At 33.6% G+C, this 19145-nt stretch overlaps 1 protein-coding gene across 1 annotated transcript in view; it reads right to left on the bottom strand.

Moving 5' to 3' along the window:
- Positions 1 to 19145, bottom strand: part of LOC105553858 (vacuolar protein sorting-associated protein 13B-like) — a 194762-nt gene that overhangs the window by 10873 nt on the left and 164744 nt on the right. The window contains exon 17 of the mRNA XM_012000016.1: positions 6978 to 7159. Coding sequence (XP_011855406.1) covers positions 6978 to 7159 — 182 coding nt within the window. The remainder of the gene's footprint in view (positions 1 to 6977; positions 7160 to 19145) is intronic.

Below are 19145 nucleotides of genomic sequence, written 5' to 3'. Positions count from 1 at the left end.
AAAAAAAAAAAACGTAATTTTTCTGAAGTACAAGTAGACTGTAATTAGCATAGTGTTAAATTCAAGGAAAAAGACTAGTGTTAAAATAAAACTAGTACTCAAAGAGAGGAAAATGTAGGAGAATGTAATCAAACAGAATTGGGTTCCAGATAGAAGAAAAAGCCATACACAGGAAAAAACTGGATACTGTTGGTCGGTAACTATCAATAATATGAATTAAGACAGCAAGTAGGAGGGTAGGCTAGAGGCATGAGATTATGATGAAAGGTGGTGTACAGTCAAACGTAGACTTTAAAAATAATGGTTCTGGGCTGGGTGCGGTGGCTCACGCCTGTAATCCCAGCACTTTGAGAGGCCGAGGTGGGCGGATCACAAGGTCAGGAGGTCGAGAGCATCCTGACTAACACGATGAAACTTCATCTCTACTAAAAATACAAAAAATTAGCCAGGCATAGTGGCGGGCACCTGTAGTCCCAGCTACTCAGGAGGAAAATGGCATGAACCCAGGAGATGGAGCTTGCAGTGAGCCAAGATCGCACCACTGCACTCCAGCCTGGGTGACAGAGCGAGATTCCATCTCAAAAAATATAATAATAATAATGATAATAATAATAGTTCTTCTTTCACACATTATCAGAACCTAAGTCTGAGAGATCCAAAAATGTACACAACTTGTATAATCTCTTTATTAATGCGGGAAATAGAAACTAGTCGTACAGCAAAGGATCACATACTTACACAAAACATATTAAACAAAGCTTAACAGTGCTGAGTACTGTGTAATGAGAGTCCTCAGATGCAAAATAATAAAATGCTAAAACTTTACACCCTATACACATACACATTTCCTGGATCTTTAGATAGAACTATTTGAAGGCACAATCCTTTAAGCACTCAGTAAGAATACAAAGCACAGAATGAGGTTTTGTTTTTTGGGGGTCGTGTCAGGGAAGACAAGAAAACTGGCCACCTGGAAATCTGGCTTTTTAAAACTGTCTTAGCTGATGGTTTCTCTTTAATCTGTTATAAATTTTGTAGGTATTTCATTTGATAAAAATAAAATTATTTGGCAAAGAAACGTCTTAACATCATTTTAATTTCTTCAACTCCTCACTATGCAAAAATTAGTCCCACTAATTTTAGGTTTCTAAATGACAGAACATCAGGTTACAAATAACAATCTGTTGTCACTTGCCTGATGAATTTTTCAATACATATGCCAGCATTCTTTTAAACACAGAATATTTGTAGAAAAGGAAATTTCAAATAAAACGCTTTTTCATAGCACAGTCCATTTCATAAATTCAGAAAAGTAAAAATGGAATAGGTTTGGCTAGGAAAAAAAATTATAAAAGCAAATTATTTCATGAGCTTACTAATATGAATGCTCAGGCTATCTAAGCCAATTAACAAAAATAAAAATTTTAAATTTTAAAAATACATTAATATTGTGAGACAATAAACCAAAAAATACTCTGAAGAAAACATCACAGGAAATAGAAATTTAGCAAATAAACAAATAAATGAATTAGACAGTTTCAGACAGTGATAAGTGCTAATGCCAAGGAAGATGTTACTGTAGAGTTAACTTATAGATGGGCTAGCATCAAAAAGGTAAGATTTTGAATAGTAAATCCATATAAAATAATGGCCAAAAGACTGGCAATAACATAGTCTACTTAAATAATCATCAAATTAAAACGTTTTTTGAAGACAAAATTCATATAACATAACCCTCATTTTTTCAAAGTGTGCTAATTAAATGGATTTTACCATATATATTAGGTTGGTACAAATGTAATCGTGTTTTTTGCCATTCAAATTAATGGTGATTACTTTTGTATCAACCTGATGCAAGGTTATGAATCCCATCACAACTATATAATCACAGAATATTTTCACCACCCCAAAAATAAATCTTGGGGAAAATCACAAATATGTGAAAATCAAACAACATGTTCCTAAATTACCAACAGGTAAAGATGAAATCAAAAAGTATCTTGAGACAATTGAAAATGGAAACACAAAATACACAACCTAGGAAATGCAGCTGAAGTAGTTCTAAGAAAGAAGATTACAGCAATACATGCCTAAATAAAAAAACAAATATTTCAAATAAATCATCAAACATTATACTTCAAGGAACTAAAAAAAGGTCTAAAGTCAGCAGGAGAAAGAAAATCACAAATATCAAAACAGAAATACACAGAGACTAGGAAAACAATTTTAAAAATAAAAATAAGAGTTGGATTTTTGACAAGATAAACCCTTCAATAGACTAAGAAAAAGGAGCATGCTCAAATAAATAAAATTAAAAATAAAAGTGGAGAGATTACAGCTGATAGAAACAATGGAAATATGTAGACTCATCATAAGCGGCTACTATGAACAACACTACATCAATGGATTGGATAAGCTAAAAGAAATTAATAAATTCCTAGACACATTTAACCTATCAAGACTTCATCACGAAAGAATGGAAAATACAAGTAGACCAATAATGAGTAAGAAGAGTGAATCAGTAACAAAAAGTCCCCATCAAAGAAAAGTGGATGAATTCTACCAGACATTTAAAGAACCACTAACATTGATCACTTCTCAAACTCTTCCAAAAATCTGAAGAGAGAATACTTTCAAACTCATTTTAGAAGGCTAGCATTACCCTCATACCAAAGCCAGAAAAGGGCACTACAAGAAGACAAACTTACAGACCAATATCTCTGGCGAACATAGATGTAAAAATTCTTAACGAAATATTAAATGAAATTCAACAACACATTAAAATAATCTTTTGCCATGATACAGTGGTATTTATCCACGGGATGCAAGGATGGTTTGACAAATACAACTCAATAAATATGATGCATCACATTAACAAAATAAAGGACAAAAGTCATATCATCATCCCAATAGATGCAGAAAAAGCATTTGATAAAATTCAACAGCCTTTCATGATCAAAACTACTAACAGATTAGGTATGGAACGAATGTACCTAAACACAATAAAGGACATATAGAACAAGCCCATGGCTAACATCATATGGAAGAGTGAAATGTTGAAATCTTTAAAGATAGTGACCTGACAAGAATGCTCACTCTCACTACTTCTTTTCCACACAGTACTGGAAGTCCTATTCAGAAAAACTAATCAAGAGGAAGAAATAAAAGGTATTGTAATAGAAAAAAAAGAAGTTAAATTGTCTCTACTTGTTGACAATATGATCTTTTATGTAAAAATCCCGGCCAGGCATAGTGGCTCACACCTGTAATCCCAGTATTTTAGGAGGACAAGGTGGGTGAATTACTTGAGGTAAGGAGTTCAAGACCACCCTGACCAACATGGTGAAACCCCATCTCTACTAAAAATACAAAAAACCTACCCGGGTGGGGTGACGTGCCTGTAATCCCAGTTACAAACCCAGGAGATGGAGGTTGCAGTAAGCCAAGATCACACCACTGCATTCCAGCCTGGGTGAAAGAGGGAGACTCCAAATCAAAAAAAAAAAAAAAAAAAAAAAAATCCCTAAAGACTCCATCCAAAAACTTTTAGAACTGATAAATGAATTCAGTAAAGATGTAGGTTACAAAATCAACATGTAAAAATCAGTACCATTTTTATGCATTAACATGTCCAAAACTAAAACTATCCATAAAAGAAATTAGGAAAACAATCCCATTTATAATAGCAAAAACAAAAATACATAGATATAAATTTAACCAAGGATATGAAAGATCTATGTACTGAAAAGTATAACACAGTGATTAAAAAAAAAACTAAAAAAAAAAAAACCACAAATAAATGGAAACGTGTTCTGTTCTACTGAAATGAGAGAACTAATGTTAAAATGTCCATGTTACCCAAAACAAGCTACAGATTCAATGCAACCCCTATCAAAATTCTAATGTCATTTTTCACAGAAATAGTAAAAAAAATCCATAAATTCATATGGAATAAAATACCTCAAAGAACCAAAGCAATCTTAAACAAAAAAGAATAAAGCTGAAAAAAATCACACTATCTGACTTTATACTAAAAAGCAATAGCAATCGAAACAGCATGGTACTGTCATGAAGACAGACAGACACATCAACCTACAAAACAAGACAGAATTCAAAACAAACCCACACATTTACGGACAATTGATTTTTGATGAAGATGCCAAGAATATACAATAGGGAAAGAACAGATTCTTCAATAAATGCTGCTGGGAAAACTGGATTATCTACATGCAGAACAATGAGATTGAATCCTTATCTAACACCATGAGGAAAAACCAACTCAGAAGGGATTAAAGACTTAAATATAAGACCTGAAACTGTAAATCTACTAGAAGAAACTTACGGACAAAGCTTCATTGGTCTGGGCATTGACTATAACCCTGAAAGCACAGGAAATGAAAGCAATAACAGAAAAATGGAACTGCATCAAACAAAATCTTCTGCACAGCAAAAGAAACAACAGAACGAAGGAAGAACACAGAAACTGCGAGAAAAATTTGCAAACCATCCCTCTGATAAAGAGTTGTTATCCAAAATATCTAAGGAACTCAACTCAATAATAAGAAAACGAATACGCAATTTTAAAATGGCACAGGACCTGAACAGACATTTCTCAAAAGGTGACAAATGGCCGACAGATGACAAATGGTGACAAATGAACAATGCAAATGGCCAACATCTAAATGGTTCATACAAATGACCAACAAGTTTATGAAAACATACTCAACATCATTGATTACTAGAGAAATGTAAATTAAATTCACAATGAGATATAACCACATACCTGTTAGAATGGCCATTTTCAAAATGATGAAAGGTAAGTGTTAGCAAGGATATGGAGAAAAAGAGAATACCATTGGTGGGAATGAAAATTAGTACAACCTTCACGCCTGTAATCCCAGCACTTTGGAAGGTTGAGGCAGGCGGATCATGAGGTCAAGAGATAGAGACCATCCTGGCCAACACGGTGAAACCCCGTCTCTACTAAAAATACAAAAAATTAGCTGGGCATGGTGGCGCACACCTGTAGTCCCAGCTACTCAGGAGGCTGAGGCAGGAGAATCACTTGTACCTGGGAGGCAGATGTTGCAGTGAGCCGAGATCGTGTCACTGCACTCCAGCCTGGCAACAGAGCAAGACTCCGTCTCAAAAAAACAAAAAAAAAAAGAAAAGAAAAAAGAAAATTAGTACAACCATTATGGAAAATGGTATGGAAGTTCCTCAAAAATCTAAAAATATAAATAGCATATGATCCACCAATCCCACTTCTGGGTATACGTCCAAAGAAAATGAAGTCATGTTAGAGAGATATCTGCACACCCGTGTTCACTGTACAACAGCCAAGATATGGAATCAGTATTAGTGTCCATCAAGGGATGAGTGGATAAAGAAAATATGGCATATATCCACAATAGATTACTATTCTGCCTTAAAAAAAGAAGGAAAGTCTGTCGTTTAAGACAACACAGTTGAACCTGGAGGACATTACACTAACTGAAATAAGCCAGGTACTGCAGGATCTCACTTAAATGTGGTATCTAAAAAAGTCAGACTCATAGAAGTAGAGAGTAGAATGGTGGTTAGAGTAGAATGGTGGTTACCAAATGTAGGCGGAATGGAGTGGGGGTTGGTGTGTAATAGGAAGATGCTGTTCAAAGGGTACAAAGTTTCAGTTAGGAGCAGTAAGTTCAATTCAAAAAGAGGATACAAATATGTATGTCTGTGTGTGTGTTTATATACACAATAAAATTTGCATGCTACTTCCAGGGATTCAGAAAACTCTTAAGTCCTTTCATAAGCTCCAAGTGAAGAACCTCTAGCCTACTGCAACATTTATCTTGTTATTCTTTATATAATGCTAAAAGCCAGTACCAGAACTACTACAACTTGAGCATCCCTAATCTGAAAACCCCAAATCTGAAATGCTCCAAAATTCAAAACTCTTTGGGCACTGACATGATACAAGTAGAAAATTCCACACCTGACCTCATGTGATTAAGTCACACAAATTATTAAAAATATTGTATAAAATTGCCTTCAGACGATGTGTATAAGATGTAAATGAAATGCAAATGAATTTCATATTTAGACTTGAGTCACAACTCCAGTATATCTCATTATGTAAGGGCAAATATTCCAAATCTGAAAAAAATCTGAAATTCGAATCACTCTGGTACCAAGCACTTTGGAAAAGGGATAATCAACCTGTATTTTACATTAGTTAATGGGTAGGCCAAATAAGAAAACTCTAATTTGTATGTCAGGTCTGAAATTAAAACCTTCAAAAGCATCATATAAGAACAAAAGTTGCTTTATTTTAACAGATAAATTAAAAATAATGTTACTTTAAGCATAATTACACTTAAATTATAACCTTTAAAAACTACTTTCATGTTACTGACAAATATAACATTATTATTTTGAACTGAAACAACTTTAAAAAGCTTCTATAATTTTTTATTTACATGCAAACTGAATGATAAGAAGATATCTCTTATAGTGACATCAAAGCAGAAATTTGTATTTTTAGTAGTTAATTAACTCATTAAGGGTGTCAGATTAATGCTTTTCAAACACACACACACAAAAAATTTGTTTACCAAACTAACCAAGTATTACAAGTAAGAATTTATTTCATTTTACCAGTATAATAAAAAATACTGTACTTATAATTTGGTTATCATTTCAAAAACATACATTGATACCCTCAAAAGTTATCCAAAGGGTAAATTATACAAGAAGCTGGTGAAAAATAATCTTTTGCAATTATGAAACACACACAGAAATAGGTACGAGGAAATAAAACTGGATGGCTTAACTCATAATCTGGATTTTAAGCATAAACTATAAATATCTACATTCACAGAAACGTATTACAATTTAAGTTGACCATGCTAGACATATGATTTTCATAATAAAATATTAGTTGCCTCTAACACAAATTTTCCATATACTTATCAAAAAGATTGTGCTCTTACCTATACTTAGGAAGACTTCATTTATCAAAGCTTCAATCACTGCAGAAGAGCTGACACTTCCAAGATGAGACCAACTTTGATATATTGCTTGCAAGAGAAGTGTCTGTGCTCTTGTAGCTTGAATTGTGAGATTTGGAAGTTCAAATATACCTTCAGTTATAGCAATCTGAGATCTTTTGGTCCTGCACAAGAAAACAGAAAGAATCACAATAGAATAAACAGTATTTACAGACAACAAAATACTAAATGACTTAGGTTGCAAGGGAAGAAAGGGTATACATCCAAAGTATTTTAAAATGTGATTAAACAAAATAGATATGCAATTCTGCTAACTTTAAGTTTCACTATTTCAGGAACTCTGAATAATAAAATATAAAAATACAAACTAGAATGATGTCCATACACACATATTCACCTACACATACACTGCTCAAGCAATTACTACATAATCAAGGCAATCATTCTAAGTAAAAATAAAAATAGTGCTTGTTAACACTTAGAAAGGATTTACTAGCAAATCTGCATTGTTCTAAATTTCTTTTATCTATTAACACGTTGAATCCTGCCATAACAACTCTATGAGGGAGGTACTATCATTATACTAGTTTTTCAAATGGGAAAACCAAGACACACACAGATATATTAAGGTATCAAATGTCATACTACTAAAAAAAGGAAAAATTAGAATTTAAATCCAGGCAACCTGATCCACAGCCCTCTATCCTAATCCTTTCTCTCAGAAGTATTTATGAAGTATTTACATTATATGCAGACTCTACTTGATAGTAACATGGAAAATCATTTTTAAAATTTCTGCCCTGGAATATCTAATTTGTTGATCCCTTATTCATTTGGTTTTGTCTATGAATAAAGTGAATTACGTAATTAAATTTTCTAAATAACAAAGCCTCAAAGTAAGGAAATATTTCAATATGTTTGTGAGCAACAAGTTTATACTGAAGGTTAATTAAGCGTGCAAGATAAAATAGAAGAACAATAAAACAAAAGATAGATACAAAAAAAATCAGGATGCTACTATAGTAGACTGTAACCTGCTCTTTCCTCAACCTCACAAACCCTCCATCATTTGTCATTTTCCCAACTGTAACCACACATGGAGAGTACAGAACATCTCTTGTATATCACCTAAAAAGCTTCTCACCCTACCTCGTATTCTGGCCACTGCTATGGAGACCAATTCAAGGCACAGTTTCATTTGCATTGCCTAAAGCCACCACGCATAGCATGAGACACCAGCAAACTACTTTGCAATCATACATGCAGCAGACAGAAATGTAGGAACAAACGCCTCCCTCTCTTCTCCCACTACCTGACTAGTCTCTGAGGAGTTCCCAGGAAATCAAGGACCAGGAAAGATAAAACACTAAAATAGGCCCGGCGCGGGGGCTCACGCCTGTAATCCCAGCACTTTGGCAAGCCAAGGCGGGCGGATCACAAGGTCAGGAGCTTGAGACCTGCCTGACCAACATGGTAAAACCCCGTCTCTACTAAAAATACAAAAATTAGCTGGGCGTGGTGGCGCATGCTTGTAATCCCAGCTACTCAGGAGCCTGAGGCAGGAGAATTGCTTGAACTCAGGAGGCGGAGACTGCAGTAAGCCTAGATCGAGATCATGCCACTGCATTCCAGCCTGGGCGACAGAGAGAGACTCCGTCTCAAAAAATAAAAAATAAAAAAAAAGAGAGAGAGAGAGACTAAAATAACTGAACAAAGCTTTAATGGGATGTGGGATGTGGGACACTATCAAGCAATTTGAAGAAAACTATAAACCCAAATATCCCAGAAGTTCAACAAACCCCAAGCAGAAGAGAATTAAAAACACAGCAAGGCACATTATAACCAAATTGTTGAAAACTAGTGTTAAGGAGAAAAACACATCACGTGTTTCTTTAATCAAATTGCTGAAAACTAGTGTTAAGGAGAAAAATACATCACGTGTTTCTTTAATCAAATTGCTGAAAACTAGTGTTAAGGAGAAAAACACATCACATGTAAAGAAACAAACCTAGAAAATGAAAGCAGACTCTTCATCAGAAATCATGCACAACAGAAGACAACAGAATAACATGACTGAAATGCAGAAAGAAAAAAGAAAAACGGTCAGCCTAGAATCCAAAATTCAGAAAAAAATCTTTTAAAAATGTTAGCAAAAGAGCTTTTTTATGACTAAACACTGGGAAGAATTCCTCACCAGCATATCTGTACTACAAAAAAATGTTAAAGAATATTCTTCAGGCTAAATGAATGTGATACCAGATGGAAACATTTGTGGCTCTACACAAAGAAATGTGAAGAGTGCTGGGAATGGTAAATATATGGGTGAATTAAAAAAAAAAAAAAAAGAAGAAGAAGAAGAAGGAGAAAGAAACATTCTCATCTTCTAACAAGATTAAGAATTAACTGTTTAAAGCAAAAATCATAACAACACAGAGTTTATAACATATGTAAAAGTAGAATGCATAATGCCAATAGCCAAGGATAGGAAGAGGGAAATGGAGGTTCTTACACAATGTATGACACAGAATAACATTATTTGAAGATAGCTGTGATAAGTAAAAGATGTAAACTGTAAAACCAAGGACAACTAAAGCCATAAAACTAAAAGGTAAAACTAATAAAGGCAATAGTGGAGACAGAGTGGAATAAGAATGAAATAGAGAGGATGAAACGGAATCAATCTAAATAAAGTTGGGAAAAGAAAAAAAGAAAACAAACAATAGATGGGACAACTAGAAAACAAACAGCAAGATACTAGAACTAAACCCCAAAAGATGGTATTATGTTAAGTCTGAAACACTTAAGCATACAAGTTCAAGGAAGAGATGCTCAGATTATATTGAAAAAAAAAAAAACGACCAACTATATATCCACTTTAAATATAAAGTATATAGGTTAAAAATAAAGGGGATAGGAGCATGAAGGAGTAAACGAACCAGCAAAAGAAATACCACATAATTCTAATCAAAAAAGAGTCATGCATTAATATTAGACAAAGTAAACTTTGGAACAAAGACTATTACCATGGATAGAGAGAGATTTTTTCATAATGATAACATGGTTAATTAAGTTTGTAGGCACTACAGATGTCCGAAATACATACATTTTTTAAAATACATAACTGAAAACAGGAATAGACAAATCGAAAACCTGAAGATTTCAATACTCCTCTCTCGGGAACTGATAAAACAAATAGAACGTAAGTAAAGAATTAAAAACAAAAACACTACTATGAATCAATTTGGCCTAACTGACATTTGTAGTCTGTGGGTGTCATACTGCATGTGAGATGGGTCTCTTGAAGACAGCCTTCCACTGGGACTTGGTTTTTTATCTAGTTTGCCTCTCTGTGCCTTTTAATTGGAGAATTTAGCCTATTTACATTCAAGGTTAGTATTGGTATGTGTAGATTTGACCCTGTCATCATTAAGTTACCTGTTTACTACGGAGACTTGTTTGTATGGTTGCTTTATAATGTCACTGTTCTGTGTACTTAAGTGTTATTTTATAGTGCCTGGTAATGGTCTTTCCTTTTCATATTTAGTGTTTTCAGGAGCTTTTCTAAGACAGGTCCGGGAGTCACAAATTCTCTCAGCATTTGCTTGTCTGAAAAGGATCTTCTTTCTCTTTCACTTACGAAGCTTAGTTTGACCAGATAAGAAATTCTTGGTTGGAATTTCTTTTCTTTAAGAATGTTGAATAGTGACCACCAATCTCTTCTGGCATGTGGGATTTCTCCTGAGAGATTCACTTTTGTTTTGATGTGCTTCCTTTTGAAGGTGATTTGACGTTTCTCTCTAGCTGCCTTTAACATATTTTCTTTCATTTCGACCTTGGAAAATCTGATGATTATGTGTCTTAGAGATGATCTTCTTGTGAAGTATATTACTTCACAGAGAGGTTCTCTGCGTTTCCTGAATTGGAATATTGGCTCTAGCTAGATTGGGGAAGTTCTCATGAATCATACGCTGAAATATGTTTTCCATGTTGCATCCATTCTCCCCATCTCTTTCAGGGACACCAATGGATCATATATTTAGTCTCTTTACATAATCCTATATTGCTCAGAGGTTTTGTTCATAACTTTTTATTCTTTTTTTCTCTATTCATGTCTGACTGTCTTATTTCAGAAAGTCAACATTCAAGCTCTCTTTCCTCTGAGTGGTCTATTCTGCCACTAATACTTGTGATTGCATTATGAAATTCTTGTAGTGTGTTTTTCAGCTTTATCAGGTAGTTCTTGTCTACACTAGCTATTTTGTCTGTCAGTGGCTGTATTGTCTTACTGTGATTCTTAGCTCCCTAGGATTGGGTTACAACATACCCCTGCATCTTGGTGATCTTTGTTTCTAACCATATTCTGAATTCTATTTCTGTCATTTCAGATCGTTTGAGTTCAGGAGTTCAAGACCAGACTGGGCAACATGGCAAAACCCCATCTCTATTTTTTTTTCCTTTTAAGAAGTGAGGGGAAAAAATGAATAAGTGAGTTCACCAAGGTTGCAAGACACAAGGCAATTACACAAAAAACACTTTAGTAAATGTACACTTACAACGAACAACCCAAAACTGAAATTAAGAAAACAATTCCATTAACAGTACTAAAAAAAAAAAAAAAAATACTTAGGAATAAATTTAACAAAGAAGTGTAAAATTTGCACACTTAAAACTACAAAATATTGTTGCAGGAAATTTTAAAAGACTTAAAAAAATGGAAAGACATCCCATGTTTATGGATTGGAAAACTTAACATTTTTTAAATGGCAACACTCTCCAAATTGATCAACAGATTCCATTCAATCCCTATCAAAACCCCAGCTACCTATTTTGAAAAAATGAACAAGGTAACCCCAAAATTCATATGGAGTTGCAAGGGACCTCAAATAGCAAAAACAATCTTTAAAAAGAAGAACAAAGTTGGAAAACTCACACTTCCCAATTTCAAAACTTACTACAAAGGGACAGTAATTAAAACAGTATCATACTTGCATAAAGATAAAACATGTAGATGAATGCACTAAAATTGACAATGGAAATAAAGCCATACATCTATGGTCAATTGATTTTTGATAAGGATGTCAAGAACAATCAATGGGAAAAGAACAGTATTTTCAGCAAATGGTTTTGGAACAACTGGATATGCTCATACAAAAGAATAAATTTGGACTAATACCTCAAGTCATACACAAAAATTCAAAATGGATGAAAGAGGTAAAACTACAACGGTCTTAGAAGTAGGCAGAGTTATAAATCTCCACAATCTTGAATTAGACAATAGTTGCTTATCTATAACAAGCAAAAGCCACAAAATAAAAAAGATAAATTGGACTTCATTCGAATTTTGAACTTTTGTGAATCAAGAGATACTATCAAGAAAATGAAAAGGCAAGTTACAGCATTGGAGAAATATTTGCAAATCATTTATCTGATAAGGGTCTAGTTTCCAGAATATAAAAAAAAAACTCTCATAATTCAACAAGAACAAGATACACAGCCCAATTTTTAAACTGAACGTAGGACCTGAAAAGACACTTGACAAAGAAGATATACAAATGGCCAATAAGCACAGGTAAAAATGCTCAACATTGTTAGACATCAGGGAAATGAAAATGAAAACCACTAGATACCACTTTGTACCCGTCAGAAGGGATGTAATTTTAAAAAATAAAAATAAACAGAAAATAACAAGTATGGCCCGAATAGGTAGAAATTGGAACATCACACACAGTGGTATAAGTTACTATGTAAAACACAATTTTGCAATTTGTAAAAAAGATGAACATTGAGTTACCATATGACCCAGCAATTATATTCATAGGTGTATACATACCCAAGAGGACTGAAAACACGTTAATACCAAAAAAATTGCACATGAATGTTCATTGCGGCAGTATTCTTAGCCAAAAAATGAGAATAACACAAACGTACCCCAACTGATGAATAAACAAAATGTATTTGATCCACAAAAGGAATATTATCCGGTCATAAAAAATGAAACACTGATACATGCTATAACATGGAAGAACCTTTAAAGCATTACATTAACTGAAAGAAATCAGACCAAAAAGTCACATATTATATCATTCTGTTAATATAAAATGTCCAGACTCATAGAGACAGAATTTCTTTTTTGAGGTTTTGAAAATGTTCTGGAATTAGATAGTGGTGATGACTGCACAAAACTGTGAATATAGTAAAAACCACTTAATTGTACACTTTAAAATGATGAAATTTATGTTGTAAATTTTAGCTCAGTGAAAACAAACTAGCTCCCTAAAGTATTAGAACTCTGTTCTTAGCAAAACTGATTCAAATACCATGCTTTCCCTCACTAAAAAATAAAATAAAAATAAAAAAGTCAAAATGACAAAAACAAAAGCCTAGGATCACCCCTCCGTCTGTCTGTCTCTGTCTCTGTCACTCTCTCTCTCTCTTTTTAAGACAGGGTCTCACTCTGTAGCCCTGGCTGGAATGCAGTAGCATGATCACGTTTCACTGCAGCCTCCATCTCCCAGGCTTAAGCAATTCTCCCACCTCAGTCTCCTGAGTAGCTGAGACTATAGATGCATATGAGCATGCCTGGCTAATTTTTATTTTTTTATAGAGACAGGATCTCACTACGTTGCCCAGGCTGGTCTCAAACTCCTGGGCTCAAGCAATCCTCCTGCCTCAACCTCCCAAAGTGTTGGGATTACAGGCATGAGTCACTGCAGCCAGCCTACCCATCTCTCTTAATCAGTATGTAAGATCAATCAAATACACAGTTGCCCAATAAGAAAGCCACTATCTCATCCAACAACTTTCAAATCCTTAATAGCAACATGTGACACTACCTAAATGTGTCCCTCAATCTACAATCCTGATCATATTTGGCTATAAAAGCCAAAGGATTAGAAAGAATGAACCAGAAAATACATATGCAGTAAATAAAAGATCCCTTATACCAAACAGGTAAAGTAGTACAGATCAAAAGAAATAGAAGGATAAACAAATATGACTCAATTCATAAACCTGAATGTTAATTATCCTTATGATTTCCTTTTGCTTTTCCAACATTTAGACCATTTTTAAAGACATTTCCTTTTCTTTCTCATTTTCCTTTGTATTCTATACGCATTTTAAAATAGTTAACTAGGTCTCTCCACTATGTTCTCAAATTTCTGTTCAAATTCCTGAAACACCCCTCACCCCTGCGCCAAAAACCCACATTTTATTAGTGATAAGTAGTAAAGAACACGGACATTTGGAATACCTCCTATAATACAAAAATGTACAATTAATCTATCTTCAGGCACTCTGTGGCAATTAGGAGGTCCTATCATGTAGCAAGAGCCATGTTCATATAACTACAGCAGTAAGTATTTATATGGCAAAATTATAGACGGGATTCATTTTTTCTACAAGCAGGTCTTTACTATTTCATAATAAATTCAGCTACCGTATATCGTACTCTTTCAAGCCAGCTTGTATCACCTAAAATTTTCCCAAATGGATAACATAGACTTGAATAAAAACTTAAACACATGCAAATTCAGAAAGATTAATTTATTGTACATTGTAGTAATGCCCAAGGGTAAGGAAAAATTCTATCCTTCAGATTTATTTTAATATCAAACGAGAAGCTTACTTTGTACAAAAGTTAGAATTCAAAAATAAACACGCCAATTATACACACAGGGTATGTCTTTGTGGTTTATTTTTCAGCTGTAACCCACAACAAATAAAAATACATTCTATTTATACTTCTGTTAGATACTCCAGTAGTATTTAAACTGACATAAATAAATCTGAAATGACTTAGCAAGAGATGGTATCTTACACAATTATCTGTTAATGTAACAATACCAATGAAGAGGGGTTTTTCTCTTTTGCTTTTGTCAATTTTGAAATATTTATAACCAGTTAACAAATGTAGAAAATAACAAATAGTTTAATGTATCTATTACCAATTCATCAAGCCATAACATTATACCATATTCACCTCAAAAAATTTTTTAAAGATCAACAGCTTTTACAACTTTATTTAAACTATTTGTGGGACTCATTAAAATGTCAATAAAAAGTGTATTTTTCCGTGTGATTTATACCACTACATATTTATTAAACTTTACTTAAAACAAAACAGTTCAATATAAATTCATACTAAAAATTTCTAACTTCTGGACTTACCTAATATTTTGAAATATCACTAAATTTCCATTTTAACAGTTAAGCTGTTGAATGTAAAATAATTTCTTTAACACATGCCTATTCCTCATATCCAGAAGTCTTAGTCTGAACATATGTTCATTTTACAGAATAGGTTTAAAAACTATCAATTCAAACATTACTCTCTAGGGAAAAATAAATCCTAGTGTAACTAGTGGGATAAACAACTCATTAAAACTCAACTTGGACAAACTCCAGGATAAATTAAAGGAAATAGAAACAAGTAGGTCTTGATTGTATAGTAGCAAAGACTAAAAATGAATATGGCCTAATTAACAAATACTTTGAAAGACTTTGCTTGTACCATTTGTTGACAAACTATAACAGAGAGCTGATGAAATTTCAGGACCAAACTGGCATTTCTATTTAAAAAAAAAATTCCTTCTTCTAAATGTTAAATAAAAACGATGGAAGTGTAGTTCTTACTACTTGATGTAAAGAAATTAAACAATCCATTCAAGTTCATAGGGATACTATTAAATTTTTGCCATATGTACACTTGAGGAACAGCCATCCATTCTTTTAAAATCAACACACCTCATAGCAATTGAAAGAATATTCTCAGCAACAGCTGGATCTAAAGATTTATATAGAGTCCCAAAATGCAAAGTTTGAACCTACAAATTGGTTCCAAAAATGTATTTTTGTTATTACTCATATCCTGTACAGTAAAATAAGATTAGTTCACTTTTTCCAAAATAAAATTAGTACAATTCTTCACTAACTCAACTTAGAAATGAAAAGTTTAAAAAGCTAAGAAATGTATATTTCTTTACACAGTGACAACTTACACATCAATACTCAATGAAAAGAAAAAAAAGTTTTAAAAGTTTTAAAAAATTAAATAGATAAAATGAAAAGTTAATACTATTTACTCCCAACTCCACATCCTATAGGTAACAACTTTTTATGAGTTTATCATACATCCCTGCAGACCTCTGCATACTCATTTCATGCATTCAATTATACATTTATGATTTTAATGAGAATATATACATAGGTGTACGTCTACAGCCTACTTGATATGAGTAAACAATATATCTTAGAGATCACTAAGATCTTTACATGAATACAAATGCTTCTACAGTGATCTTTTTTTTAATACTTTATGTTCTAGGGTACATGTGCACAACGTGCAGGTTTGTTACATGTGTATACATGTGCCGTGTTGGTGTGCTGCACCCATTAACTCATCATTTACGTTAGCTATATCTCCTAATGCTATCCCTATCACCTCTCCCCACCCCACAACAGGCCCCGGTGTGTGATGTTCCCCTTCCTGTGTCCAAGTGTTCTCATTGTTCAATTCCCACCTATGAGTGAGAACATGCGATACAGTATTTGGCTTTCTGTTCTTGCGATAGTTTGCTGAAAATGATGGTTTCCAGCTACAGTGGTCTTTTTAATGCATACATGATATCACACTGAATTTTCACATTCATCAGCAGTGTATCAGAGTATCTTTTTCAATATCCATTAGCTTTTGTAATTTTTTTTCTTTTTATTGAAACAGAGTCTTGCTCTGTCACTGAGGCTGGAGTGCAATGGCATAATCTCGGCTCACTGCAGCCTCCGCCTCCCAGGTTCAAGCGACTATTGTGCCTCAGTCTTTCGAGAAGCTGAGATTACAGGAGTGCGCCACTGCATCTGGCTAATTTTTGTATTTTTGGTAGAGACGGGGTTTTGCCATGTTGGTCAGGCTGGTCTCAAACTCCTGACCTGAAGTGATCTACCAGTCTCTGCCTCCCAAGGTGCTGGAATTACACCAAGGTGAGGCACCACGCCTGGCCAGCTTTTGTCATATATTTTTAATTACAATGATTTTAGCATTTGCAAATAAAATACAAATTATATCCTGTTTGTTGAGATATATAACATTTTTCAAACTTCTGGAATAAATAGTTTTATTTGAATTTAAATATTAGATGAAAAACAGGAAAATACAAGAAGTAAAAGCTGCCTACCACTAAAATAAAAATGTAATAAATGTCTTATTACTATACATAAAATCCAAAATCTTAAAATGAACTAAGCAAACAAAAATGAATTCTTATAAAACTACCATTCTTATAAAATTAAATTCTTATAAAACCCCATTCCAGTGGGGAATGGACATAATCAAAAAGACAGTCAATAACAAATGTCAGCAAGGTTGTGGACATCATACATTGTTAGAAGGAATGTAAAATGATATCATATTGCAAAACAGATTGGCAGTTTCTTAAAAAGTCAAACATATATTTACTATATAATCCAACAATCCCCCTGTAGGTATCCACCCAAGAGAAATGAAACCATTAAGTCCACACAAAGACTACATGTTCATGGCAGCACTATTCATAATAGCCTTAAAAGTGTAAGCAACACAAATGTCTATCAACTGGTGAATGGATAAATAAAAAGTGGTCTATCCAAACAACTGAATACTATTTAGCAATAAAAAGAAGTGAAGTACTAATACATGTTACAAGGCAGATGAACCCTGAAATAAAAGACCACATATTATAGATTCCAGGGACAAAACAAGTCTAGAGATGTTTCCTATTTCTAGAGATATAGAAAGTAAATCTACAGTTCCTTGAAGTTGGAGTAAGAATTCGGATTAATTGTAACAAAGAGGATCTAACTGGGGTGATATGATTTTGTTGATGAATGCTCAACTTGGTAAATTTATTAAAAATCATTGAATTGTATGCTTAAAAACAGATAATTTTATGGTATGTAAATTATACCTCAATATAGTCATTTTTAAAAAACGAATACTTATACTTTACTTAAGGATTACCTTTGTTACTTCAATACTACATTTATGAAAAAATACATTTATATATCAGTTACTAAGATTTTCCAACACTCTGAAACACTACGATTGAAAAGAAAAAATACCCAATTTAAGTCCACATTTATTACGCAAGTACTAAGTATTAGATACTATTTGATGCTACGCAATAATACAGTTAAAAAGCCACACTGTGCTTATTGAGAACTTAATATCTAACATATCAAAAGATATCCATTGTTTATCCAAACATCTGCCACGCAGAGACCAAATGCAAACTACTAGGCTGCATATCTCCCCAATTCCATCTGAGCATTTCAATATGTAAGTTGAATTTTTTACATCTTAAGCTCCAGAGTAAAATTTCATACAAAGAAAGGATTCTTAAAAAAAAACAAAAAAAAAAACCCATTAACCTATATAAACTTCAATATATCATCAATAGAGCAGCAGCGGGGCATAATGTCTCAACCTAGTGTCTAAATTCAACAAAAGTACTAATGTTAAGTAAGAAGAAAATGGCAACAATATGAACAAAAAGGTTTAAATGTGACATATATCTTTGTATTAAAAACCATGAGTTCATTCTGATACCTTCAATTCAAATACAATACCAAGATGTATTATAGTCTTCCTCTTTTTTTTTTTTTTTTTCCTCCATGACAGCCTACCATTAAATATAGTCTTCCTCAGCCAGGTGCAGTCGCTTACGCCTGCAATCCCAGCACTTTCGGAGGCTGAGGCAGGCAGATCACCTGAGGTCAAGAGTTCAAGTCTGGCCAACATAATGAACCTGAAACCCAGTCTCTACTAAAAATACAAAAATTCGCCAGACATGGGGGTGGGTGCCTGTAATCCCAGCTACTCAGAAGGCTGAGGCAGGGGGATCTCTTGAACCTGGGACAAAGAGGTTGCAGTGAGGTGAGATTGCACCACTGCACTCCAGTCTGTATGACAGAGCAAGACTCCATCTCAAAAAAGAAATAAATAGACAAATAAATATAGACTTTCTCTTTAACATACTTGTAACTCCTTCTCCACAGATGAAAAACCTGGGTTCAACATTCACAAATCAATAAACATAATCCAGCATATAAACAGAACCAAAGACAAGAACCACATGATTATCTCAATAGATGCAGAAAAGGCTTTTGACAAAATTC

The sequence above is a fragment of the Mandrillus leucophaeus genome, unplaced genomic scaffold (assembly GCF_000951045.1).
Source record: "Mandrillus leucophaeus isolate KB7577 unplaced genomic scaffold, Mleu.le_1.0 Scaffold611, whole genome shotgun sequence".
In the NCBI taxonomy this organism is placed as follows: Eukaryota; Metazoa; Chordata; class Mammalia; order Primates; family Cercopithecidae; genus Mandrillus; species Mandrillus leucophaeus.
The sequence above is the reverse complement of the archived record's forward strand: the minus strand, read 5'-3'. Positions and strand labels throughout refer to the sequence as shown.